This window comes from Balaenoptera borealis, assembly GCF_965194805.1.
Source record: "Balaenoptera borealis genome assembly, chromosome: 16".
Lineage (NCBI taxonomy): Eukaryota > Metazoa > Chordata > Mammalia > Artiodactyla > Balaenopteridae > Balaenoptera > Balaenoptera borealis.
The window spans coordinates 83,935,163-83,962,658 of record NC_138872.1 but is presented as its reverse complement, the minus strand read 5'-3'; the positions used below and the strand labels follow the sequence as shown (position 1 = coordinate 83,962,658).

General features: G+C 41.2%; 1 protein-coding gene across 4 annotated transcripts in view; it reads right to left on the bottom strand.

Annotated features, from left to right (window-relative positions):
* The window catches only part of USP42 (ubiquitin specific peptidase 42), a 45,970-nt gene extending 20,270 nt beyond the window's left edge, over positions 1 to 25,700 (bottom strand). For 3 of the 4 annotated variants that reach the window (XR_014235639.1, XR_014235640.1, XM_082359986.1), the window contains exons 1-3: positions 21,614 to 25,700; positions 17,171 to 17,420; positions 14,885 to 15,085 (exon numbers count right to left, since the gene is read on the bottom strand). Coding sequence is in view for 2 of the 4 variants with exons in the window: in XM_082359986.1 (XP_082216112.1) it covers positions 14,885 to 15,085; positions 17,171 to 17,411 (442 nt within the window). In the remaining 2 variants the exon portion in view is untranslated. The remainder of the gene's footprint in view (positions 1 to 14,884; positions 15,086 to 17,170; positions 17,421 to 21,613) is intronic. The other variant, XM_082359987.1, reaches the window with a different exon arrangement.
* Positions 25,701 to 27,496: the final 1,796 nt, after the last annotated feature.

Below are 27,496 nucleotides of genomic sequence, written 5' to 3'. Positions count from 1 at the left end.
CAACTAAGACCCAGCGCAACCAAATAAATATTAAAAAAAAAAAAGAATAACAGTTACTATGTATCATGTATTGAGCTATATACTTTTATTCATTTTCATTTAATTCTCCAGCAAACCTAAGTGATAAGTATATACTGGCTCTACTTTACAAGAAAGGAAACTGAGGCTCAGAGAGTTAAAAATTTGCCCAAAGTCAAATAGTTATTAAGGGGCAGACACATAACTGGACTCAAATCATACCCTTCTAATCTCAAAGCCTGTGCTCTTAACTATTGTCTATACTGAAGAAATAAGAATTTTTTTTCTTATACTACCATTTGTCTCAAACAGTAAAGGAATGTCTCCTGTACAAGGGGTTCAAAATCTCTCTGTTAAGTATTCTGACTTTCTTGGCCACATACAGTGGTCTCTGTTGCATTTTTTTTTTAAACAACTTTTTAAAAAAATGAAAACCACTCTTAGCTCATGACTAAATGGTGCTCCTGGCATCTTGTGGGTAGAGCCCACAAATGCTGCTCAACATCCTACAATAAACACAGGACAGCCCCTACGATAAAGAATTACCTGGTCCTGAATGTCAATTACACTGAAGTCAAGAAACTGCCTAAAACTAAAGGCTGCTCAGACCTGCCTAACAAAGCTTTAAAAGCCTCAAAAGGTCCAGACTATTTCCTTTTTAAAAAATTTATTTATTTATTTTATTTTTACTTATTTTTGGCTACATCAGGTGTTTGTTGCTGCACGCAGGCTTTCACTAGTTGCGGCGAGCGGGGGCTACTCTTCGTTGCAGTGCACGGGCTTCTCATTGTGGTGGCTTCTCTTGTTGCAGAGCACGGGCTCTAGATGTATGGGTTTCAGTAGTTGTGGCCCGCAGGCTCTAGAGCGCAGGCTCAGTAGTTGTGGCGCATGGGCTTAGTTGCTCCGCGGCATGTGGAATCTTCCCAGACCAGGGCTTGAACCCGTGTCCCCTGCATTGGCAGGCAGATTCTTAACCACTGCGCCATCAGGGAAGCCCTCCTTTTTAAAAAAAAAAAAAAAAATTTATTTATTCATTTATTTATTTGGCTGCGTTGAGTCTTCGTTACTGCGCGTGGGCTTTCTCCAGTTGCGGCGAGTGAGGACTGCTCTTTTTTGCAGTGCACGGGCTTCTCATTGCGGTGGCTTCTCTTGTTGCGGAGCACAAGCTCTAGGCATGCGGGCTTCAGTAGTTGCAGCATGTGGGCTCAGTAGTTGTGGCTCGCGGGCTCTAGAGCACAGGCCCACTAGTTGTGGCGCACGCGCTTAGTTGTTCCGTGGAGTGTGGGATCTTCCTGGACCAGGGCTCAAACCCATGTCCCCTGCATTGGCAGGTGGATTCTTAACCACTGCACCACCAGGGAAGTCCTAGACTATTTCCCATTAACATAACTGTGTCCCAGAATAAAGCTCAAAAATATTTATAGGAATAAAAAGAAAATCCAGCCCCCAACAACATAAAATTCTAATTGAAGAGTACAACTGAGTTATATACTCAAAGATGAGGCATGGAAAGATCAGAAATGACCACTAACAAGGAGCAAATAAACAGAAACAGACCTGAAAATAACACAGATATAAGACTCAAAAATAAGGACATTAAAAAAGACATTTTATATATATATATATATATATATATATATATATATATATATATATATATATATATATATATATATAATTTCTATGCTCGAGGTAGAAAAAAGAGCATGTTAAGGAGAGACAAGGAAATAGAGCCAAATCTACTTTACAGAGGAAAAGTAGAATCTCTGAGATGAAAAACACACCAGGTGAAATTAATAACAGGTTAGAAACAAAAGAAGAAAAGATTAGTGAACTTGAAGACTTAGCAACAGAAGTTATCTGTAATGAAACACACACACACAAACCTCAAAAAAAAAAAACAAACCTCTCAAAATAACAACAACAAAAAATAAGCATATCAGTGACCTGTGGGATGACTTCAAGTTGTCCCTAATGTACATGTAATTGGAGTTGGAATGTGAAGAGACAGAATAAAGAAATAATGATTGTATACAAAGGGATAGCACAAGGAAGTTTTTTTAGAGTGACGAAACAGTTGTGTATTCTGACTGAGGTGGTGGTTTACATGAACCTATACCTGTATTAAAATTCGTAAAACTGACCCCCCCAAAATTAATAGGACTGTACACTAAAGAAATTAACTTTATGTTAATTATAATAGAAGGTTTTTTAAATGACTGAAAGGTATACAAATATGAAACAGTAAATTTACAGATCTAACAACCTCAACAAACCCCAAACAAAAGACTACAAAAAACAGTGATAAAAAGAAAACTTTTAAAGCAGTTAGAAATAAAACATTATGTATACAGGAACAAAGGTAAAACTGACAACAGACTTCTTGTCAGAAACAATGCAAGACAGAAGACAGTGGAGTAACATCTGTCAAGTATTAAAAGAAAAATGTCAACAGAGAATTCCATACCCCATGAAAACATCTTTCAAAACCAAAGATGAGACCTTCCACTTCTCGGAAGATAGATTAGCGGTACTTTTCCCTACTCCTCCCACTAAGTACAACAAAAAATCCTGGACATTGTATGTGAAGCAAACATAAGAAAGCTGTGAAAGGTAGAGAGAAAAAGACAAGCTAGCAATTTCAGAACCCAAGGAATGACATGGCAGTGAGTTCCCTGGGATTTCTTTGTGCTTCATATATTCCAGACTTGGAGCTGAAGAAGCCACCGACCTGGAAACACCAACAAATGGAGGGAACAAAGCCACAGTGAAAGCCTGCTATCTCTAGCCAAAGGACCAGGAAAGGGGCAGCCTAGCAAGGCAGAAAACTTACAAAAACTGCTTTACCCTAGTCAAACACACAGAAAAACTGTGGTGCCACACCTACCCATGGCCAAGTGAGGAGCCTAATCTTCCACTTACCAGGCTTTAATGAAGCATCCCAACCTACCCACTGGGGTAGTGTTAGAAAAGGTAAATTAGGAATGGGAACTTTCATCCATGCTGAGTGATAACAAACCACACCCCCGTCCCACAATGTCAGTGAAGATCAAATGAAGAGCCTGGACTTCCACCCACAAACCCAGTAATAAAGAAGCATCCCTCCATATTATGCTAAGTTAAATAAATCAAACAGAGAAAGACAAATGCTGTATGATAACACTTACACATGAAATCTAAAAAATACAACAAAGTAGTGAATATAACAAAAGAGTAACAGATTCACAGATGCAGAGAACAAATTGGTGGTTATCAGTGGGGATAGAGAAGGGGGAGGGGAATGATAGGAGTAGGGGATTAAGAAGTACAAACTATTATGTATAAAATAAGCTACAAGGATATAGTATACAACACAGGGAATATAGCCAGTATTTTATAATAATCATAAATGGAGCATAACCTTTAAAAACTGTGAATCACTATACTGTACACCTGTAACATATCATATTGTAAATCAATTATACCTCGAGAGAGAGAGTGAGAGAAAGAAAGAAAGGAAGAAAAAGAGAGAGAAAAGAAAGAAAGAATCAACCCTTGAACTCCCCAGTGGGTAGTGTCAGAATCAGGACTTTCACTATCACCCAGTGGTAAAAAGCCACTGCTGTGTCAGTGGACATCATGTGGGGAGCAGAAACTCCTACCCCTGCCCAGGAAGAACATGGAGCCCCAAACCCCACCTTGGGTGTCAACAGACTGAGTGGGGAACGTGGACTTCTATCTCCACCTAATATTTCTTCCTTTGCCAGAATGGTGTCAGAGAAAGCCAGCTAAAACACATATTAGGTAAGATCCAATACCTTATAACGTAACACAAAAATGTCCAGGTTTCAACTGAACATCACTCATCATATTAAGAACCAAGAATTTCTCACTCAGTGAAAAAAGACAATGAATGAATAGATGCCAACACTAAGATAGTAGATATGTTAGAATTATTTAACAGAAGTTTTAAAGCAGCCATGATAAAAATGCCTCAACAGGTAGTTATGAACATACTAGAAACAAATAAAACAATATAGAAAAACTCAACAAATAGAAGATACAAAGAACCAAATGGAAATTTTAGAAATGAAAAACACAATAACTGAAATAAGCAGCTCAGTGGATGAGCTAAGTAGAAGAATGGAACTGACAGAGGAAAGAATCAGTAAACATGAACAAAGAACAACAGAAATTACCTACTCTGAACAATACAGAAAGAACAGACTGGGAAAGAAAAATGAACAGAGCCTCAGGGACCTTCAGGACGTTAACAAAATATCTAAACACATGTTATCAGAATCCCAGAAGGAGAGGAGAGGGAAGGCTCGGTCGAAAGTATTATAAGAAATGAAGGCTGAAAGTTTCCCAAATTTGGCAAAAGATGTCATTCTATAGATTCAAGAAGCACAGCAAACACTAAACAGGAAAAAGAACAAAGATATTTATGCCAAGACACATCATAATTAAACTTATGAAAACTAAAGACATCGAAAAAATCTTGGAAGTAGTGAAAAAAAACAGCACCTTACCTATAAGAGAAAAACTATTTGAATGGCAATGGATTTCACATCAAAAACTATGGAGGACAAAGGAAGTAGCAGAATAATTTTCAACTGCTGAAAGAAAAGGACTGTCAACCCAGAATCCTATACCCAGTGAAAATGTCCTTCAGGAATCAAGGTGAAATTAAGACATTCTCAGGTGAAGCAAAACAAGGAGAATTTATTGCCAGTAGACTTACCCTAAAAGAATGACTTAAGGAAGTTCTCTAAACAAAAAGGAAATAATTTTTTTAAAAAAGGAACCCTGGAACATCAAAAAGGAAGAAAAAAACATGGTAATCAAAAATACAGACAAACACAATAGGCTTTCCTTCTCTTTGAGTTTTTTAAATTATGTGATAGTTGAAATAAAAATTATAACACTGTCTGATGTGGTTCCAAATGTATGTGAGGAAATATTTAATTACATGATAACTAGGGAAGAATACAGGAGATAAAAGGTAAAGTTTCTACACTTCCCTTGAATTGGTAAAATGACAACATCAGTAGACTGTGAAAAGTTATGTATAAATAATGCAAACCTAGAGCAACCTCTAAAAACACTGTATACAAAGAGATACACTCAAAAACATAAAAAAACAAATTTTTAAATATTCAAATAACCCACAGGAAGGCAGAGATAAGAAAACAGAAATGAAAAACAGAACAGAAAACAAAAACAAAATGGCAAACTTAAGTCCTAATATATCAACAACCACCTTAAATATCAATAAACATTACACCAATTAAAAGACTTAAATTAACAAAGCAGATTTTAAAACATGATTCAACTATATGCTGCCTATAAGAAACTCACTTCAAATGTAATGATACAAGCAGGCTGAAAGGAAACTGATGGAAAAACATGTCATGCAAACATTAACCCAAAGAAAGTAGGAATGGTTATATTAATAGCAGATAAAGTAGACTTCAGAGCAAAGAAAACTATCAGAGAAAGGGAGATTATATAAAGGATCAGTCCATCAAAAAGACAAAGCAATCTCAAATGTGTTTGTACCAAACAACAAAGCTGCAAAATACATGAACTGAACTCTGATAGGACTGAAAACGGACATACAGAAATCCACAATTAGAGCTGGAAACCTCAACATCCTTCTGTCAACAACTGATTGAACAACTAAACAGAAAATCAGCAAGGACACAGAAGAAGTCAACAACACCAACAGCCAATGAGATCTGATCAACATTTATAGAACACTCCACCCAACAACACATTTGTTTCAAGAGCTCACAGCACATATACCAAGATAGACTATATCCTGGGCCACAAACAAACCTCAAAAAATAAGACAACTGAAATCATAGTAAGTGTGTTCTCTGACCACAATGGAAAATACTAGAAATCAGTGAGAGACAGATAACAAGAAAGTCTATAAATACCTGGAAACTAAGTAACACACTTCTAAATAACCCATGGTTCAAAGGGCAAGTCTCAAGGGAAACTAAAAAATATATTGAACTGAATGAAAATAAAAAGACAACATATCAAAAGCTTGGAGACACAGGGACTTCCCTGGGGGCACAGCGGTTAAGACTCCGCCTGCCAATGCAGGGGACATGGGTTTGAGCCCTGGTCCGGGAAGATCCCACATGCTGCGGAGCAACTAAGCCTGTGCGCCACAACTACTGAGCTTGCACTCTAGAGCCCATGAGCCACAACTACTGAGCCCGCATGCTACAACTACTGAAGCCCGCGTGCCTAGAGCCTGTGATCCGCAAAAAACACAAGCCACTGCAATGAGAAGTCCGCACACCGCAACAAAGAGTAGCCCCCACTCACCACAACTAGAGAAAGCCCATGCACAGCAACGAAGACCCAACGCAGCCAAAAATAAATAAATAAATAAATAAATAAATAAATAAATAAATAAATAAATTTATTTTTAAAAAAAGTTTGGGGACACAGCTAAAGCAGTGTAGAAAGGGAAATTTATAGTAATACCAATATCAGAAGCAAAAACAAGGATATCAACCCTGCAGACATCAAAAGGATAACAAAGGAATATTATAAATAACTTCACACACATAAATTTGACAACTTTGGAAAAATGGACCAATTCCTCAAAAGAAGTGAACTACCACAACCCACCCAATATAAAATAATTGGAATAGCCCTATACTTATTAAGGAAATTAAATTTGCAATTTTAAAGCTCCCAAAAAAGAAATCTCCAGGCCAAGATAGTTTCACTGATGGATTCTACACTAAATAAGAATTTACATCAATTCTACACAATCTCTTTCGAAAAACAGGAATTAACATATCCCAAATTCATTTTATAAAGCTAGTATTACCCTGATACCAAAACCAAACAAAGGTGGTACAAAAACAGAAGATTACAGACCGACATATCTCATGAACACATGTAAAAATCCTTAACAAAAATTCAGCAAAATATAAAAATAAACATCATGAGCAAACGGAGTTTATTCCAGAGATACAAAGATGACTCAGAATTGGAAAATCTACCAGTATAATCCACTATATTAATAAGCTGAAGAAGAAATTCACATGATCATATCAATTTGACACAGAAAAAGCTATTGACAAAAATCAACACTCATTCAAGATAAAAAGCGGGAATCAGTAAAACAGAAATAGAAGAGGGAAAAAAAAAAAAAGAAATAGAGGGGAACTTCCTTGACTTGATAAAAAGGATATACCAAAAACCTACAGCTAACATCAAACTGAATGCTTTTCCCCCAAGATCAGAAACGAGGCAAGGATGTCAGCTCTGATCACTCTTATTCAACATATTGCTAGAAGTTCTAGCCAGTGAAATAAGGCAAGAAAAGGGAAAAAAGGATACAGATCAGTAAGGAGTAAGTAAAAATGTCCTTATCTGCATATGACATGATTCTGTACATAGAAAAATACAAGGACTCCCAAAAAAAAAAAAAAAAAGCCTAGAAATATTAAGTGAAGTCAGTAAGGTCAATATACAAAAATCAAATGTATTTTTATATACCAGCAATAAAAATGTGAACACCAAAATTAAAAATATAATGATGCTTATAATTCCTCAAAAAATAAAAGGATTAGGTGTATATCTAACAAAACAAAACATGCTGATAACTACACAACACTGACGAAACAAAGTAAAGAAGATCTAAGTAAATCCAGAGACATACCACATCCACAGACTGGAAATGTCAGCATAGTAAAGACGTCAATTCTCCCCAAACTGAGATACAGCTTTAACAAAATTTCTATCAAAATCCCAACAAGATTTTTTTTGTACATATAGACAAGATTATTCTGTAATTTATATGGAAAGACAAAGGAACCAGAATAGAAAAAAACAATTTTGAAAAAGAATAAGTGGATGGACTCACTCTACCTGATATCAAGATTTATTACATAGCTACAATAACAAAGACCAACCGTGTTGTGGGACAGATACATACTTTAACAGAACAGAATAGGGGACCCAGAGATAGACCCACACAAATACACTCAAGTGAATTTTTACAAAAGTGCAAAAGCAATTCAATGAAGGAAAGATAGCCTTTTAAACAAATGGTGCTAGAGCAACTGGACATCCACAGACAGAAAAACTAACCCTCATGCTATACAAAAATTAACATAAAATGGATCACATACCTAAATGTAAAACTATAAAACTTGCAGGAAAGAAAACAGGAGAAAATCTTTAGGATCAAGGGCTATGCAAAGAGATCTTACACTTGACAGCAAAAGCACAATCCACAAAAGGAAAAACGGGGCTTCACCAAAATTTAAAACTTTTGCTCCGTGAAAGACCCCGTTAAGGGGATGAAAAGACAAGCTTCAAACTGGCAGGAAATGTTGGAAAGATACATCCGAAAAAGACCTAATATCTAGAATATATAAAGAACAAAACAACAATATAAAAACAAAGAACGCAACAGAAAATGAACAAAAGACACAAAGAGAGATTTTCCAAAGAGGATCTATACAGATGGTAAATAAACACATGGAGAGACGTTCAAGACCTTTAGGCATTAGGGAAATGCAAATTAAAACTACAATGAGATATCATTATACTCATCATTACCATATGGCTAAAATGAAAAATAGTGGAACACCAAATGCTGGCAACAATGCAGAGCAACTGGAACTCAATACACTGCTGGTGGCAATGGAAACTGGTCAGCCAATCTGGAAAAGTATTTGGCAATTTCTTACAAAACTAAACATGCAACTACCTTATGACCCAGCAACTGTAGTTCTGGGCATTTATTCCAGAGAAATAAAGACTTGTGTTCACACATATGCTCTACACACTAATGTTTACAGCAGCTCTATTCATAATATCCAGAAACTGGATACAACCCAGATGTCCTTTAATGGATGAGTGGTTAAACAAACTGTGGTCCATCCATACCATGGAATACTAGTCAGCAATAAAAAGGAACAAATTATTAATATACACAACAAAGTGAATGAATATCCAGAGATTATGCTGAGTGAAAAAGCCAATGCCTACTATATAATTCAATATATGTAGCATTCTTGAAATGATAAAATAATAGAAGTGATAACTAGTAGTTGCCAGGGATTAAGGAGGAGGTGGGGGCACGAGGGAAGTGGGCTTGGCTATAAAAGGGAAACATGATCCTTAGTGATGGAAATGTTCTGTACCTTGACTGTATCGATATCAATACCCTGGCTGTGAGATTGAACTACAGTGTCACCACTGGGGGAAACTGGGTAAGGGTACATAGGATGCCTCTGTGTGATTTCCTACAACTGCAAGTAAATCTAAAATTACCTCAAAATAAAGTTTAGCTTCAAAAAAGGCAAAATAAAGATATTTCAGACCAAGAATAAAAAACAAACAAATAAATAAAACAAAAACAAAAAAACAGAGTTTGGGGGCTTCCCTGGTGGCACAGTGGTTAAGAATCCGCCTGCTAATGCAGGGGACACGGGTTCGATCCCTGGTCCGGGAAGATCCCACATGCCATGGAGCAACTAAGCCCGGGCGCCACAACTACTGAGCCTGCGCTCTAGAGCCCGCGAGCCACAACTACTGAGCCTGCATGCCACAACTACTGAAGCCCACGCACCTAGAGCCCATGCTCCACAACAAGAGAGGCCACCACAATGAGAAGCCCGTGCACCGCAACGAAGAGTAGCCCCTGCTCGCCGCAACTAAAGCCCGCACACAGCAATGAAGACCGAACGCAGTCAAAAATAAATAAATAAATTTATTTAAAAAACAAACAAACAAACAAACAAAAAACAGAGTTTGTCACCAGCAAGAAAAGTTAAGGGAATTCCTCCAGGCTTATGAAAAAATACCAGATGGATGCCTGGATCTACACAAAGGAATTAAAAGCAGTGGAAATGATAAAAGAGTAAGTAAATATAAAAGACTGGTAAAGAAACCTTAACAAACTACTTAAAATAAAACTTTTAAATTTTATTTAAAGCAAAATAATACAATATATTATGTGGATACAAATTAAGTAAAAATAAAATGTTTGACAACAATAGCACAAATGCCTAGAGAGAGACCATGAAAGTATATTGTCATAAAGTCCTTATACTACACAAGAAATGGAATAGTATCTCAATGTAAGCTATGGTAAGTTAAAATGTATGCTAAACCCTAAAGCAACCACTAAAAAGAGAAAACAAAGTTAGAGAAAATATGCCAATAAAGGAGAGGAAATATAAAATTACTCATTCCAAAAGAAGGCAGAAAACGATGAAAAAGGGAACAAAGAATACAGGACAATTAGAAAACAAATAGCAAGATGGTAAATGTAAAACCAATCATATCAATACTCTCATTAAATATAAATGATTTATATTTTAAAAGGCAGAGACTGTAAGAGTGGATTAAAAAACAAGAACAAACTATAGGCTGTTTACAAGAAATCCACTTTAAATATAAACATAAATAGGTTAAAAGTTAAAAGATGGAAAAAGATACACCATGTTAACATTAATAAGAAAACTGGAGTGGCTCTATTTCAGACAAAGCAGATTTCAGAGTAAAGCATATTATTTGGGTTTATAAAGAGGGTCATTTCGTAAGTTATAAATAGGTCAGTTCACCAAGAGGTCATAATAACCTTAAGTGACAGAGTTTCACAATACATGAAGCAAAACTGATAGAACAGAATGAAGAAACAAATTCAAAAATTTATTTTATTTCAACATACCTCTCTCAAAATTTGATAGAACAAGTAGACAGAAAAGCAGTAAAAGGACATAAAAGACAACCTCAACAACATTATCAAGTAACTAAACATAATCAGCATTTATAGAAACTCCAACCAACACAGCAGAATACACATCCTTATTAAGTACACGTGGAATATTTAACAAGCTAGACCATGTTCTGGTGCATAAAACAAGTCTCAAGTTTCAAAGGATTCAAACAATAAAAGTATCTTCTCTGACCACAATGGAATTAAAGTAGTAATCAGTAACAGGACAATTTCTGAAAAATCCCCAATCATCTGGCAACTAAAAACGTGCCTCTAAGTAATCACAAGGGCAATCAATCAAGTAACTGTATTAAAAAAAAAAAAAAAAACTACTAGAATTAAGGAGCTTAGCAAAGTTGTAGGATACAAGATCAATAAACAAAGTTCAACTGCATTTCTATATTCTAGCAATAAACAATCAAAAATCGAAATTCAAAAAAATTACCATTTATAATAGCTTTCAAAAATATGAAATACTTAGGGATAAATCGGATTAAAAAATGTACACACTGTACTTGTATACTGAAAACTATGCAACACAGCTAAGAAAAACTGAAGATAACCTAAATAAATACCTAGTTTGTGGGTCAGAAGACAATACTGTTTGGATGTCATTCGTCCCAAACTGATTTACAGATTCAACACAATCCTAATCAAAATCTCAGGAAGCTTTTTTGTAGAAATTGACAAACTGATTTCAAAATTCATTTGGAAAAGCAAAGGACCAAGAATGGCCAAAACAACTTTGAAAAAGGAGAACAAAGTTGGAAAAGTTACCTGACTTCAAAACTTTTAAATATATAGTAACAAGGCACTGTGTTATGGTGTCAAGACAGATAGTGGATCAGTGTAACAAAACAGAGTCCAGAAATAGATCCATATGTATATGATCAGTTGATTTTTGACAAAGGTACAAAAATAATTCAGTAGAGAAAGGGCTATCTTTTGAACAATAATGCTGGAACAACTGGATATCCATATTGAAAAACATGAACTTTAATCCATTCTTCACACCACAAATAAAAATTAACTCAAAATGTATCACTGACCTAAATATAAAAAATAAAGTATAAAACTGCTAAAAAAACAAAGGGAAAATCTTTGCAACCTCTGGTTAGGCACATTTCTTAAATGCAACATCTAAAGCACAGATGATAAAAATGGAAAAATAATGAAGTAGTATTCTTCAAAACTAAAAGCATGCTCTTTGAAAGACAGTGTGAGGAGACTATTTTCTCCAGATTGGGAAACATTTGCAAATTACATATCTGATAAAGGGCTTCTATCCAGACTACGTAAAGAACTCTCAAAACTCAACGATAAGAAAACTACCCAATTTTAAATCAGGCAAAAGATATGAGCAGGCACTTGAGCAAAGCAAATACACAGATGGCAAAGAACCATATGGAGAGATGTTCAACATCATTATTCATTATGGAAATGCAAATTAAAACCACAGTAAGACACTATTATACTACACACCTATTAGAGTGTCTAAAATTGGAAAGACTGACCACGCCAAGTATTAGAGGAGATAGGGAGCAAATGGAAGTTTCATTCACTGCTGGTGGGAATGTAAAATATCACAATCCCTTTGGGAGACAGTTTGGAAGTAACTTAAAGTTAAGCGCACACATACTATAGGACCAAGCCATTCCTCTCCTAGATATTTACCCACAAGAAATGAAAACATGTCCTTACAAAGACTTCAAGGTAGCTTAATTTGTTGTTTTGTTTTGTTTTGTTTTTTTGGCTGCGTTGGGTCTTCGTTGCTGCGTGCAGGCTTTCTCTAGTTGTGGCGAGCGGGGGCTACTCGTCATTGCGGTGCACGGGCTTCTCATTGTGGTGGCTTCTCTTGTTGCGGAGCACGGGCTCTATCTAGGCATGCGGGCTTCGGCAGTTGCAGCACGTGGGCTCAGTAGTTGTGGCTCATGGACGCTAGAGCGCAGACTCAGTAGTTGTGACGCACAGGCTTAGCTGTTCCGTGGCATGTGGGATCTTCCCAGACCAGGGATTGAACCGGTGTCCCCCTGCATTGGCAGGTGGATTCTTAACCACTGTGCCACCAGGGAAGTCCTCATAGTAGCTTAATTTGTGATGGCCCAAAATGGGAAACCACCCAAATGTCCATCAATAGGTGAATGGAGAACCAAACTGTGGTACATCTATCCATACAATGGAATACTACTCAGCAATAAAAATTAGCTATTGATACAGGCAACAACATGGAATAATGCTGAAATAACTGTGCTGAGTGAAAGAAGTCAGGCAATAAAAAATATATACTGTGTAATTCCACATATAAGACATTCTAGAAAATACAAACTAATCTGTAGTAAACAGAAAGCGTATCAGTGGTTGCCTGGGGTGGAAGGGATGAGGGACAGGAAAGGGTGGGAGGGACTGATTTCAAAGGAGCACTGAGACTCTTTAGGGGGGTGATGAATATGTCTATGATGTAGACTGTGGTGATCGTTTCATGGGTATACACAAATGTCAAAATGCATCAAATTGTGTATTTTAAACGTGCAATTTATTGTTTATCAACAACACCTCAATAAAGCTGAGAAAACAGAGAGAAAGAGAAAACTACCAATGGCCTATAAAAGATAGGCACGTAATTCTAGACACCCCGAGCATCTGCATTTTTGTCTCCATCCTCCCTCTCTCTGTCCAGGTGCCAGTGCTGGGTTTTCATCCACATCCTACTTTCATTAAGTGCAAAAGTGATAGGAAAGCTGTCTGTGGGGAATGAATTATGGACTTAAAAAAGAAGACAATGAGGGCAAACAGAATCTTCCTTCTGTAATTTGAAACACTGGCATAACAAACACCTCTTGATGGTGAGATTCTAGGTGATTTTCTTTTGGTTACCTTAAAATTTTCTGTACTTTCCAAATCCTTTAAAACCATTATTTTGCTCTTTGGGGGAAAAAAGTTTTAAAAGAGTGAGTCTAAATTCTCCATTAAGTAAAAAACTATTCAGGAATTCCCTGGTGGTCCAGTGGTTAGGACTCAGCACCTTCACTGCCGAGGGCCCAGGTTCAATCCCCGGTTGGGGGACTTCCCTAGTGGTCCAGTGGCTAAGCTCCACGCTCCCAATGCAGGGGGCCCGGGTTTGATCCCAGGTCAGGGAACTAGATCCCACATGCATGCTGCAACTAAGAGTTCGCATGCTGCAACTAAAGATCCCACGTGCCACAACTAAAGAACCCGCACGCCGCAATGAAGATCAAAGATCCCGCATGCTGCAACGAAGACCCGGCACAGCCAAATCAATCAATCAATCAATCAATCAATCAATCCCCGGTGGGGGAACTAAGATCCCACAAGCCGCAAAAAAAACCAAAAAAGTAAAGAGCTATTCAAAAAGAAACCAAGGGGCTTTTTTTTCACCCTAATAATGAAGGACTAGCACCCTAACATACACACACACACATTAATGTAGATCAAAGAACAAGGAGATTTCATTTATAAAGGGGGAACAGTATGTACAATACTATATGCAGAAGGTCAAAACCTCAAAAAACGGATATGTTCTAAATTCTGAACTTCACTAGTTGACCACTGAGTTGGCTCTCACCTAATTAAAGACATAACATGTGTTAACTAACTTCCTGCCCTCTGAGTTGAAAACCGAGCTCTCACACACTAAAGGGAAAGTCCTGCATGAATTTCCAGGAGGTGAGGAGCAGTGACAAGAGGCTCCTCTCCGCTAATGCTTAAAGCCTGTAAATGAATCAAGCGTTCAACACGGGATGGATGCCAGGAGAAGTGGGATTCTTAGCCCTGCTTGTCCTAAGCTGTTGGCAGTAGACATTTATGTCACATTTTTTAGCAAGTGTAGAAAGCCAGCAGGGGCTTCAGAAATGCCAAATGCTGATACAATATGTTTCTTTTTAAATAATTCTACAGGTCAAATTACGTGCACAATGTTTTTTATGCAATCTGAATGTAAATCTTTAAGAGTCTTCCTCCATGATTTCTAAAAGAAGAAACCAACTCCTTAGTGATAATCAAATTCTTGGCTTAAATCTTCACTTTCATTTCAGAGAAAAACAATGAAAGTAGGTTAGCATACCATAACACTACACACATAACATAATACAGAACACTTACACGTCTTGGAGTGTTCGTGCGATAGCATGTAGTTGGCGAGAGGTGGCGTGTAAGTTAAACACTGCAGCGCTGCGTTGGCAAAACAGGTATTGCCCAAATTCTGGAGCCCAGCTCCTACTCTATGAGTTTGCTGCCACTTAAGACAAATCTTCTCAGATGGGAAAAGAACTTTTTGTGGAGGAGCAATGCCATCACCTAGGGCTAGAAAAATAAAACAAATATTTAAAAAGAAAGCTTTGCATACTTCCGAAGCTGAATAAATAGCAACACATCAAACCTGAATCTGATCAAGATTCTTATGTCCAGCTAACCAGAAATACAGGGGAGAAAGGGACATTTTAAAAGAAACAGCCCAGAATGTGGGAAACTCTATATGATTTGGTTTCTTTGATAAACAAATTGCAAGGACAAAAAAAGGGGGGGGGGCAGCATTTAACAGATTAAAACAAACTTAAAAGACATTCACCAAATGCAAAGCATATACCTTGTTTGGAGGTTGATTTCAACAGCCAACTGTTAAAAAAAATTATACAACAACCTGGGAAATCTGCACATTGACTGGATTTTTAATATAAAAAGCTTTTAATTTTCAGACATGAATTCTTTAAATATACACACTGAACTATTTATAGATGAAGTATAAAGTCCTGGATTTGCTTTAAAATGATGGGGAGTGGGGAGAGGAGTAACTGGGTGCAGGTGTAATTGGCCAGGAGCTGATAAACATCAAAGCTGGCTGAGGGGCTGAGACTTCATTACAATTATTCTCTCTTCTGCACCTACTTAAAATTTTTCATTAAAATAGTTTTAAAAATAAATAAACTACAACACAATAAAAGTGCAGGAACGTCGATCCCCTGTAATATTTGCTACGGATGCTCGTATTCTGTACCCCCACCAGCACGGCATCCTCACCATCACCTCACCTACTCAGTCCTCACTAGCTGTCAGATACTCTCAGTTCCAAAGGTTGGTAGTGATGTCATCCCAAATTTACCAGCAGGGAAACAGGCTGTTAGGCATCACTATACATACTCATAAGTATAGTCTACATGGTCTAAAAATTTCTTATCTATTTTTAAAACTTAGAAACAGATTGCTAATGATACTCAGGTGAGGCTCAAAAACTATTTATTTAGGAAAGGTCAAAAATCATCCATAGCAAGACTGGTTTTTCAAAAGTTCGCCAGTTCCTCAGTACTACCAAAGACTGAGATGCCCAATAGATGGTTCTCTCTTTTAATAGCAATACTGAGTGTGTAAGCACGCAAAAAGGCAGGCTTCAGCTTCGTGAAGAAGGGAGAGCAAAATCAGGAAAGGAGAAATGGATGTTCAAAGAGCGTGACAAGGCCCCCAAAAGGGCCAGGTGGGGTGATACAAACTAAATCTTGAGGAAGAGAGAGGAGCCCCAGCAAGGTGACAGGAGGCTGGAGTCTGTGAGAGGATGTCCTGTGGGAATGCCCTGCTTATAAAGGTCTTTAAACCTCTCTGTATAACATTCAGTTGTTTGATTTGTGATGTAAATGTCCCCTCACCCAAAACACCTTCAGCAAATCATACCACCCACCACCACATCACAATATCACACGCACTAGGAAGACTCAAAACAACGTGAGAGCCAAATTATTCTAAACCAAACAATGTTCTGGTAGGAACTAATCTCTTAAGGTTTCAAAGCTTCCAAATCCGAAAGTCTCAGGAGTACCAACTAAAGTGTCAATGTCTTACTTATCAGGATGGGTTTTAACAAATATAACCACATTAACCTGGCTTTATACATAATGTAACATTTACACGATCTGCTCGCTTTCAAAGAGCTTTATTTCTACAGACGATTTTAACTGGCAAAAACTAAACAAACAAAAAACAAAAAACAAAGTTGGGTGGAGCTCATTTGTCAAAAGGCAACCATTTTTAAAAACATCTTAAAAAAAAATCTTTAAAATTTTAAAAGGTAGACATTTACTTAGGGCACTATAGTTAATTGACAAGTTAATGAAATGCTTGCCCATCTCAATTCTCACCAAGACAAAGTTTATCCTTCAAAAAATTAGGAATTCAACTACAAATAAATTCATAGTAACTAAAAATAATCTTACCTTGTTATGATACATATGTTAATCATGAACAAGCAGCAGAGGAAAATGAAGCCTGTCAAATAATGCTACTCTGCTGGCCATTCAGGTGGCAGTGTATCTTGCAAAATAAGCCCCTCTCTGAAACTACCACCCCACTGACAGCATTTATACAGGAGTTTCTTGTAGTGATTCTTTTAGAAAGTAGTACCTTGATCCTTTTGTGGTGATAGTTTTGATTTTTCAGGTACAGATGAACTTGAATAAACTACAGCACCAGGTACTGGTCCTAAAGAAAGCGTGTGATTTGAAACATCATTTAACGAAGACACAGCACCCCAGCTGGCAGCACCTGCATCCATGTCTCCAGGTGAGACTGCCTCAGAACTGCCAGGCTGGTTCTGATAGGTTGATGGGTCTGAAGATTCAGAAGCTTTGTCAACTATGGTCATTGTTCACCTCTGTAAAAGATGAGAAAAGCATACATTTGTTTCATAAGGTAAGAAAAGTAATCTACTTATTCTACCATTAGATCTTTGAAAACAAAAACGGCTAGGCTAATTTTCCAACAAATCACCCCAATACAAAAGCAACACTATTTTTTAACTTTGTAATAATTTCCTTGGGATATTTACTGTTGTGCTAATCTGAACATGCCAACAATTTTTAATTATAAAATCTTCAATGAAGTATTTGATTAGATCTTGTCATTCTATTTCATGCCCTCTGAAAATCTGATATTTCGTTTTATAATCAGGTACCTCAATTTCCAACTCTATACATTCACCAAGAACCTATATTTTTTCTCTCCCTTGCTTAAACCTAGAATGTGAAATGCACTAACACATTTGGCTCAATTTTCAATTCATATATAATTCCTCAAGGAAAAGTCTCAACTACATGAAAAGAAAATCTAGCTTTAATTTGAAGCTTAAAGTCCAAAATGACACTGTTTGAAATATATTACTTTTTTTTAAAATATAGGAAGTCTCCCTTTTGAAACACATTTTGAAGAGGCTCATTTATTTCGCACATATGATTTTTTAAAATGAAGTCCATAAGGCATTGCTGACATCAAACTGGAACACAAATACATGTTATAAAAGTACTTAATTATAATTTTCTCTCTGAATCCTATTAAAATCTTAGGGCCACCACTAACTGAGCACTTTCTATGTGCTAGTCATTGCGTTACTCACTGAACACACACTAACTTACTTAATTTTCATAATGACCTACAAGAGACTGGACAGAATCCACTGGGTCTACGAAATGGAGCAACTATTACCCAAACTAGTCACAACTGGGAAAAGGTCCCAAGCCCAAAATTCCCGGCTGGGGTCCCTTCGGGCTCTACCAAACTCCACAACACAGCACTTCAGGAATGTTTCCCATATCGCCCAGCAGCAACCAAATCTGGCAGGCCACTGCTCTGCAGATGATCTTCCAGGCGTGCCCCGACTGCCTCCGGCCCAGCATCCCGACACCTGGACTCTGGACACTGCCCGTCCGCCCTAGGAGCCTCTCCGCGCCCCGTGGTCCTGTCCCGCCTTCTCTCTCCGGGCTCTGCACATGCTGTTCTTTCCCCAAATCTCCTCCACCCTTCCACCTCCAGCCAGTGAACACCCACCCCCCTTCTCCGTTTAGAATTCATTTTCTCTGGGACACTTTCCTTGATAGTCCCCTCCCCCAAGACAGTCTGAGAACCCCTCCTGGAAGCTCTGGCGGCGCCCTGGGCACCCTCAGGCTGATTTCCACCGTAGCGCTCGGGCATGGACTCCACAGCCGTCCTGCCTGTGGCTCTCCATCATGTTCTTGTTTACATGCCTTGACCTGGCACAAGGAAAGCTCTCCACACACGTGTTGAACAAATGAATGAGTTGTGAAGACAAGACATAACCAGTGTTTGCTCCTAGCACCAATTTTCGCTGACTGTTTTATATAAAGTATCTCATTTAATCCTTAAAAATTCTGAAGTAGGAATAACCTTTCAAACTTGTTTTAAAAAATATTCAACACAGTAAAATAATTACCCGTGTATGTGACACTTCAACAAATGTTATGATGCACTGTCTACTCACAATAAGGTTTTTTTAAAAGCCTCAATTTTGTTGTGATTTTAAATTAAAGATTTAAATTAAGATTATCACCCCCCAAAAAAGTACAAACTTAAATATTTTTGGAATCTTATGTAGAAATAGAGAAGAAGATGTTAATTAGATCTTAACGAAAAGAAAAACTGAACTGAAATTTTAAGTCAATCTAGGTAAAACACAGGACCTTTATTCAGGAAGAAAGCCTGAGCCATATTATCCAAATAAAGTTTATACTTTCCTCATCTGACAGTCAAAAGAAATTACAAAACAGTGTGGAGGCAAGAGTAAGACAACAAGGGAAAAAGAAGTAGAGAAGGAGGAAAAGGAAAAAGAAAGCCAAACAGTGAAGGTTAAGCCAGCCTTATTTACAGCAATTTAAATAGCAAAAACCTTGATTTTCTGGGATAAACATCCCTTCAGGACAATCATTAACAAATGACCAAATAAAACCATTTTACTTGTTCCAGTTGCCTTTGGGGGGGTCGCGGCGCGGGGCGGGGGGGTGGTGGTCACACAACTCTTAAATTAAGAAAAAAAAAAAAACAAGGAAAACGTACAACGCAGTCATTGATAACCATATAGCATTATAATTTGGGAAAACCAAAAACATCCATTCTCCTTCAGATGTATATTCAGCCAATGACTTCTTACCCTGAAACCATCAGGTATTAAACTAAACTCCATCTGCTATGGAGAAAACCTTTCTGGAAGCCAAACAATGTTGCGTAGGGCTCAGGATTCAGATGTCACATGTTCTTTAGTCTCAGTAAAGCTTCTAAACATTACTGAAATAAATCTCAGGACTTTTAAGCAACTACTTCAATGAAAAGTTTAAATTTCTCTCAACACCTCCTGATGATAGACAAACAAAAAGTTACAAAAGCATGTTTGAAAAAAACTGAGTACAAAAATCAAGGTTGGATGTGTGTGGAGGAATGAGACAAAGTGACTTCTCAATTGTTTCCATTAAGTGTACCTGCTTTAAGTACAATGTTTTACTTGAAAGTCTTAAAATGCTGTCCCTTATATGGTATTTCTCCCTTGTGGTGACCAAATGCTAGAATACATTATTCTTTTTCATTTTTAAAAGAATAAGCATATGGCTATTTGAACATTATGGCACTCCACATACATTGTGGTAAAAATATCAATACATGCAAAAACAAACTGTTATACCTGTGCTTCTTAATAAACAATGTAATCCACATTCTTGTTGCATTTCCATTTGAAAACTCACAAGCTTTAAAAAGACAACCTGGATTTTGCTTATTTGTAAGTAAACAAATCAATTCGCTTTAAACTTTTACAAAAAAAACTCTGTAGACTTGATACAGTGATACAGAAAAGAAAGTGAAACTGACCCTAAATACAAATAAGTGAAACCGATTATTCACAATACCGATGCACTTTGAATGAATAATACAGTCAGAAGAGGAGAATTATGTTTCAAATGCACAAGTTAAAATTTGAGACTCCACTAAAACGTACGAGAACCTAAAATACTGCTGTTTTATTGGCTAACTAGTTTTTCAACCAGTTTTACTGTTATTTGAGTGTATTTACTTTAAATAACCAACGTGTTTTCCCATTAACAAGTAAGCCCTAAGGCCTCCCGTAATATAAAAGAACTATTCCACAAAAGTAATCTCAATTGCATTCATTATAGCGAGGTTAAAGTCCTAGATGGTAAAACTTCTGTCCCATCAAATCTTCTTCTCAAACATCTGAAACTGACCGCCCTCTCCCCCCCCCACCGCCCCCGCCCCAGGTATGTTGGGTCTTCCTGCCCCGAAGATAAAGAACAGGACCAGGGCACACGCGCTTTGGGGGACGCGACGCCGGGCCGGCCGGCCCCTCCTCTCCTCCCGAGGGTGCCCGCTCCGCCCGGCGGCAGGCGTGGGGAACTCGGACACCCGGTGGACTAGCTAGGTGGACGGCCCCGCGAGGACGGACCGGCGCGGCGGGCGGGCCGGCGGGACGCCCGGGTGGGAAAGTTTGTCTCTTTGGGGGGCGCAGTGGGGGTGGGGAGGCGAGCCCGGGGCTCCGAGGAGCACTCGGGGGCGGGAGGTGGCAGCCACGCGGGGGGCGGCGGGCGGCCCGGGGACTCCGGGCGGCTCAGCGGTCGGCGGCCGGCACACGCCCACCCCGGGCAGACCCATGCGGGCCTGGCTGCCCCGGAGCCGCCAGCCGGGCCCAGCCCCCGGGCCGAGGGGGGCGGGCTGGGCCGGGTGGGGGTGGGAGGGCAGTGTCCATGGCAACCAGGGGGGTCCGGCCTCCCCGCGCAGCCCGGGGCTCTGGGAGCCCGGCCGCCGCGGCCGTCGCGGCCACCGCCCCCTCCCCAGCGGCCTGGCCCGGCCGGCGGTGGCGGCACTGCCACCGGCGCGGCGGGGTCCCGGGCGGCCCGCCGCTGCGGAGGGGGCGGCGGGCGAGGGGCCGCGCCAGCCCCCGGCGGGCCGCGCCGGCAGGAGGGCGGCCAGGCCAGCTGCGGCCGAGGCGAGCGGGGCGCTCCGCGGGCCCCACGCCGGCCAGCGGCGGGCAGGAAGGAGGCGGGAGCTTACCTGACCCGGCTCGGCGCTCGCTCCATCCCCCTCGGCCGCCGCCGCCGCCGCCGCCGCCGCACACAGCCCAGCCGCCCGGCGGGGGACAATGACGTGCCTCCATCCGGGCACCGCCGCCGCCGCCTCCGGGTCAGCGCCGCGCCCGCAGCGCCCCGCCGGGCCGCCAGGGGGCGCGCCAAGGCCGCGCCCGCACGCGCCGCCGCCCAGGGGCCGTCGCACAGGAGGCGCAGCGCGTAGCTAACTGGCCGGGCTAGCGCGGGAGGGGCCATCGCCAAAGCGCCGCGGGCGCAGGCTGGCCCGCGCGTCACTGGAGCGCCGGTCGGCCGCGGAAGGAGCGCGCTGATTGGTGGAGCCGAGCCGTACGGCGCGGGCGGGTGAGGTCTCTCCCCAGCGGCCGGCCGGAGCCGATCGCGCGGCCCTCGGCTGCCGCGAAGGGAGGGCCGAGACAGCCCCGCGGCGTGTGCACGGCGCACGCGGGACACCTGGTTTCCCCCTAATGGACACGGCTCCAGGAGATGCCCCTCGGCCTAGAGACCCGGCATTGAAGAACGCCGGACCCAGCGGTGCTCCAGCGCGCCATCAGACTTCGCCAACTGTTACTGGAAGCAGAGAATTTTAAACCCGGCTCCAGAAAAGGCAGACCTCCACCTATCCCGTCACGATCTCATCTCAGATCCGAGCGTTGCGCATTCTTGGAGGGCAGCTAGACCAGCTCTTGCTCCGGAGGGCCAGATCCATACTTCCAGCCGCTTATTGGATGTCTCCACCGCGAGGTCGAGCAGAGAACGAATTGATTGATCGTGGCATCTCCCCTCCACCACGACCCTGCTCCTCTCTGTGGGGTTCCCTGCTTTGATTAGGGACGTGGCATTCTCCCGCACTAACCTGAGTCCTCCCTCTGTCTCTTTTCTCCTTTCCTGACCTAACCCCTTACACCAGGTCACACCCACCCGACCTACCCACGGGCTGTAATCCCCACCCTCCCGGGGCAACCTTCCTAATCTCGTCCCTCGCCTGCCCACAGTCTCCTAACAGTCACTCCACTCTCTTTCAACTTCCACACTATGGCCAGGATGATCTTTCAAAGACACAGATCAGATGTTGGTCCCCTCCTAAGAGCCTTTAGCTACTTTCTTGGCCCACGGAAAAGTCTCAACTCCTTTACCTGGCATTGAAAGCCTACAGTTCCCTCTCCTCTTTTGTGTCCCAGCCATAACCTCCTTTTTCCTACAAACACCCCACTCCTACTTCTGCTTATAGAAATCCTGCCTGTGTCTCTTCTTCCATGAAGCCGCCATGAGAATCTTATTGCTCCGCCTATGTCTTTTAAAGTAGTGCTAATTTCACTATTATGGAAAGAAATCACTGAAGTGATAAAAATAGCAGTTGTGTGTTTGGAGCAGAACACTGAAGTTGTCTGAGAAAACAAAAAAGGAAAAGGTGAATTCCAAACCTCCAAAATTCAGTACCCACTTTTGGGATTAACACCACAATTTACTTCCTGATGAAGAATGGTTATGAAATCTCACCTGCACCGTCCTGGCAACACTAATAAGAGACTTGGAAGAACAGAATAGCCATAGGAATGGATCCAGTAATTTGCTTGCCTTTACCAAATGACTTTCAGGTGATTAAATACAGAATAAGAAGGAATTAAAGAGTCAAATGCCTAATAGTCACCTGAATAGTGGTTATTTCAAAATGCTTCCTTTGGAAGTCACATGAGAAGTTTGGCTTCTAATGTCAGTTTCCATTTCACATCCTATTGACAAACTGCCCCTGCAGTCAACGTCTTAATACAGTAGAGTAGGAAAAGAGATTTAAAAAAAAAAAAATCCCTTGGCATTCTCTCCAGAACAGAATTTTTTTGGAGGGGAGGGGTTGTTACACAGTCCTCTGCTCCTTCCTCCGTGCCTTGAAAGCAAACATAGAGGCCCTTTTCCTCTAAAGAATTTTGGTGCCACTTTAGTGCAAACTCATGACATAAATAGAGTAGTTAACAAAGGACATTAGGAAGTCCCTGCCTTCAAACAGCTGGGTCTTTGGCTTTTGCCCCAGAAATTTGTTTTCCTCCAGACCAGAGCTTAATCCAAAGTGAATGCTGTTAGGAGAAGATTTCACTCTGCCTCTGTTCTTACAAGCTGTGGGACCTACACAAATTACTTAGCCAGTTGCCTTGACCAAAACTGTCTTTAGGCGAGAGGTAAACTGACACCAAGTGCGCCACCTCCCAATCCGGGTGATCACATAATCAAAGAGCAAAAGGTGTCAAAGAGGAATAAATTAGATTTTTCAAGGACCTCCAGATACTGAGGGAGCCTGTGGTGGGCTCTGTTAATGCCCCATCTAGATCTGCTTTGCTGGCTGATTCACGAATTCCCCTCCCAGCTGTTATATATGTTAGTCGCTAATAACCCACAGCTGCCCCCTTCTGACAGCTGTTCTTGGCTGATGGGGAGCTGCCTTCTGGGGAGGTTAAGCCCACCTACCCTCCCCCCTTTCAGTCTACACCAATGGCTCACCAACGAAGGGGTTCAGAAAGACTTTGCCTCAATTAGTGACCAGCCTTGCGATGCGGTTTACATTCCAGAGCCAATGGAAACAGAAGGAAGCTCATCTCCTACTGAGACTACATCCTTGCCTAACTCTTCCCTGCCCTCTGCCTCCCTTCATTCCCTTTAACACTCCCTCGATGTATCCTATGCATCTGAATTCTGTCTCAAGCCCTGCTTCTCGGTGGTCCAGCTTAGAGAGTCAGTACCAGGAATGGTCCTAAGAAGCAGAGTCTAAGGATAGGATTTCAAGTGGTAGCTGGGGTGCTGGCAGCTGTGTGATGACCCTCACCTTGGGGGAGCTGGGTGAGAGAGAGGTAGATGGGGATGCATCGGCTTATTCAATCTCTCTGGTGATTGAGGACGTGGGGGAAATAGTAATTTTCTAAACTGAAATTAGGTGGCCACTGATGCTTGAAAGAGGGAAAATGGCTGCCTCTGGTCAATCCGTCATCAACATACAGCAAAGCCAGTGGGCCTGCTTAGGAGTCTGTTGTAACCACCACCTGCAGTCAGACAGCAGAGCATTTGTTCTGAGGACCAGGCTCAGGTTCACTTAAAATGAGCTGATCTTTAGAAATGGTCAACTCAGCCATGGTTAATCCCCAACACCATAGTCTGGGCTCTGATTAGGAAGAGGTGGGACTCCAAGACTAGGGATGAGACTAGGGATGAGAACCAAACAGTGGTAGAACTTCAGACTCCTCTGAACCTTTGGGGCCTGTAGAAGTGGCCAACTCCCACCCCCCAATCTGAAGACTATGCAGAAGCTTCAAATGAGGCAGGTACCCTACCAGACAATGCATTTTCCAGGATCTGCCCCATAGCCCCCTCTGGCCGCTAGACCATTCACTAAAATTAGGCCTTAGGGACTTCCCTGGTGGTCCAGTAGTTAAGACTCTAAGCTTCCAATGCAGGGGGAGCGGGTTTGATCCCTGGTTGGGGAACTAAGATCCTACATGCCATGCGGCACAGCCTAAATAAATAAATAAATTTTTAAAATAAAATAACATTAGGCCTCAGTATGGCCTACCTGGGGAAGTGTTGTAGGCTTGCTAAGGGAGGAATGGAATGAGCTTGCGGGACCATGCTAATATATACTAGCAGGAACTTTAAATAAGCCTCAAAATGGATCCCAAATGGGCTAGATCAAGGGGTGGGAGTGGGAATAGGGAAGGGTTTGCAGATATGGGCTCACTCTCCCGTAATATGGGTCTAACGCTTTGTCAAGGGCCTGAGCGGACCTGCTTCTGACACACCATATGGAGAGTACTTGCCAAGAGAAGTGAGACACACTAAGTGAAGTCAAGGTAATATGACTTCCGCGGTAGATGAAGGAAGAGATCAACAGGCTCAGGGAAGTGAACCTGTTAGAATGGATGCTCCTAGCAGAATATATTCCATAAGAAGACCCGGAGGACACTGTGTTTACCAAGGCCATGAGAGGTGGGGGCGCCACCAGCTTTGCTGAGAAACTCGGTGACACCCGGTGGGATCCGTAGGCCAGGGCCGACAATAGGGGACGCTGCTACGGAACTGGGCTCTCTAGTAATGGGATCCTGGAGTGACAGAGGCTGGGTGGCAGCACTTACCCATTAGAGGCAATGTGGGCATGATTGCTGTAGGGGGAAGCAGGGTCAGAATGACAGATAGGGGCACCTGACTTGCAGGGATCCATGGAGATGGCTGATAGGACATGGGACTAGATAGATGGGCAGTCAACAAAGGCATAATATATGTAATCAAATACATATATGTGTGTGTGTATATATATATATATATAAAATCTGGATTGCAGAAGACTGAAGTCAGGTGACCCAGTGGAAAGTCACAATCTCCTTCCCAGTTTCCCCACCTGAGCCAGTTCTCAGATCCAAAACACCCATTCAGTAAAAGAGAAGCCAGATCCACAGCAAATGTACACAGCAGTGATTCTCCAAATCCTTCCCAAAGAGACCTCTGGCCATTTAATTTACTCAGGGAGCCATACACTGGGTTACAAAGAGCAATACTCAGGTATTTCCAGGCTATTGGATACAGAGACCAAGTTAATTCAGACAGACGGGGACTTCAAACACCCACAGGGATCCTTTTTGGCTAAGGGAGTAAGAATATATGGGGTCAAGCAATATATTGGGTCCTGACCCCAGTCCCTCAGCGAGTGCATTCAGGCTACAGTGGTCACTTCCCTGGTTTCCAAATGTAATATCCAAATGGTCATACTTAGTGGTTGCAAGAGCCCTCACATTGGTTCCTGGACTTGTAGAGTAAGAGCTATTGTAGCAGAAAAAGCTGTGTGGAAGCCCCCGAAACTGTCCTCTCTGGCCAAGAGAGCAACTCTTGGGGGGGGGGTGGCTGGGAACAGTGCCACCCTCAGAGTTGCAGAGGATACAGGGCTAGTGGTCTCCATCATGGGCCTATTTAGTAACCAGTCTGGCCCCTGCAAAAACTGGATGGATCATGGAGGGTGACAAGGGACCACTGCAAACTTAACCAACAAGGGCTCATCTAGCACCAGCTGAATCCCACCACAATCCACTCCATCCCTTGGCACTCTTCTACACTCACAACGGAATGGAGGAGTACCTAGAATCTTAGTCAATCCTTGCTCTGAACTCCTCTGAGCCAACATAAACTAGGTCCTTTATCTCTTATGGATTTCACTCATAATCAGTATGAACAAAGAAGAAATGATATAAACACACAAAAAGTGGATTAGTCACAAAGCATATTCCAAAGTAGTACCTACCATATTTGGCCACACACACACACGAAGAAGAGGAAAGGAAAGAAAAAGAAAAAGTGTACCTACCTTTCACTATCCGAGTGCGTGCACAGATAACACCACCAATAGACTTGTCCATGCTGCCTGGCCTGAGACGCAGTCACCAGGAAGTGCTGTTTGGAGACACACAGAGCAGAAGTGCTGTTTGGAGACACACAGAGCAGAAGTCCTGTTGGGAGACACACGGACCAGGTGTAAATTCCAGCTCCAGCTTCTATTTATTAGTTCAGGTCTTTGAGTCTTGCTTTGGACTCTCATGAAATCAAAGTTATCAAAGCCAACTTTATCCTAATGGATAATTAGCACCCCAACATAAGACCTTACAACCCAAAAGTTTTCAAGGAAGAATATATTTGATTTTTTCTTTTTTTTTTAAACTGAAGTAGAGTTGATCTACAATGTTTCAATTTTTTAATTAATTAATTAATTAAATTTATTTTTGGCTGTGTTGGGTCTTTGTCGCGGTGCGCAGGCTTCTCACTGCAGTGGCTTCTCTTGTTGTGGAGCACGGGCTCTAGGTGTACGGGCTTCAGTAGTTGTGGCACG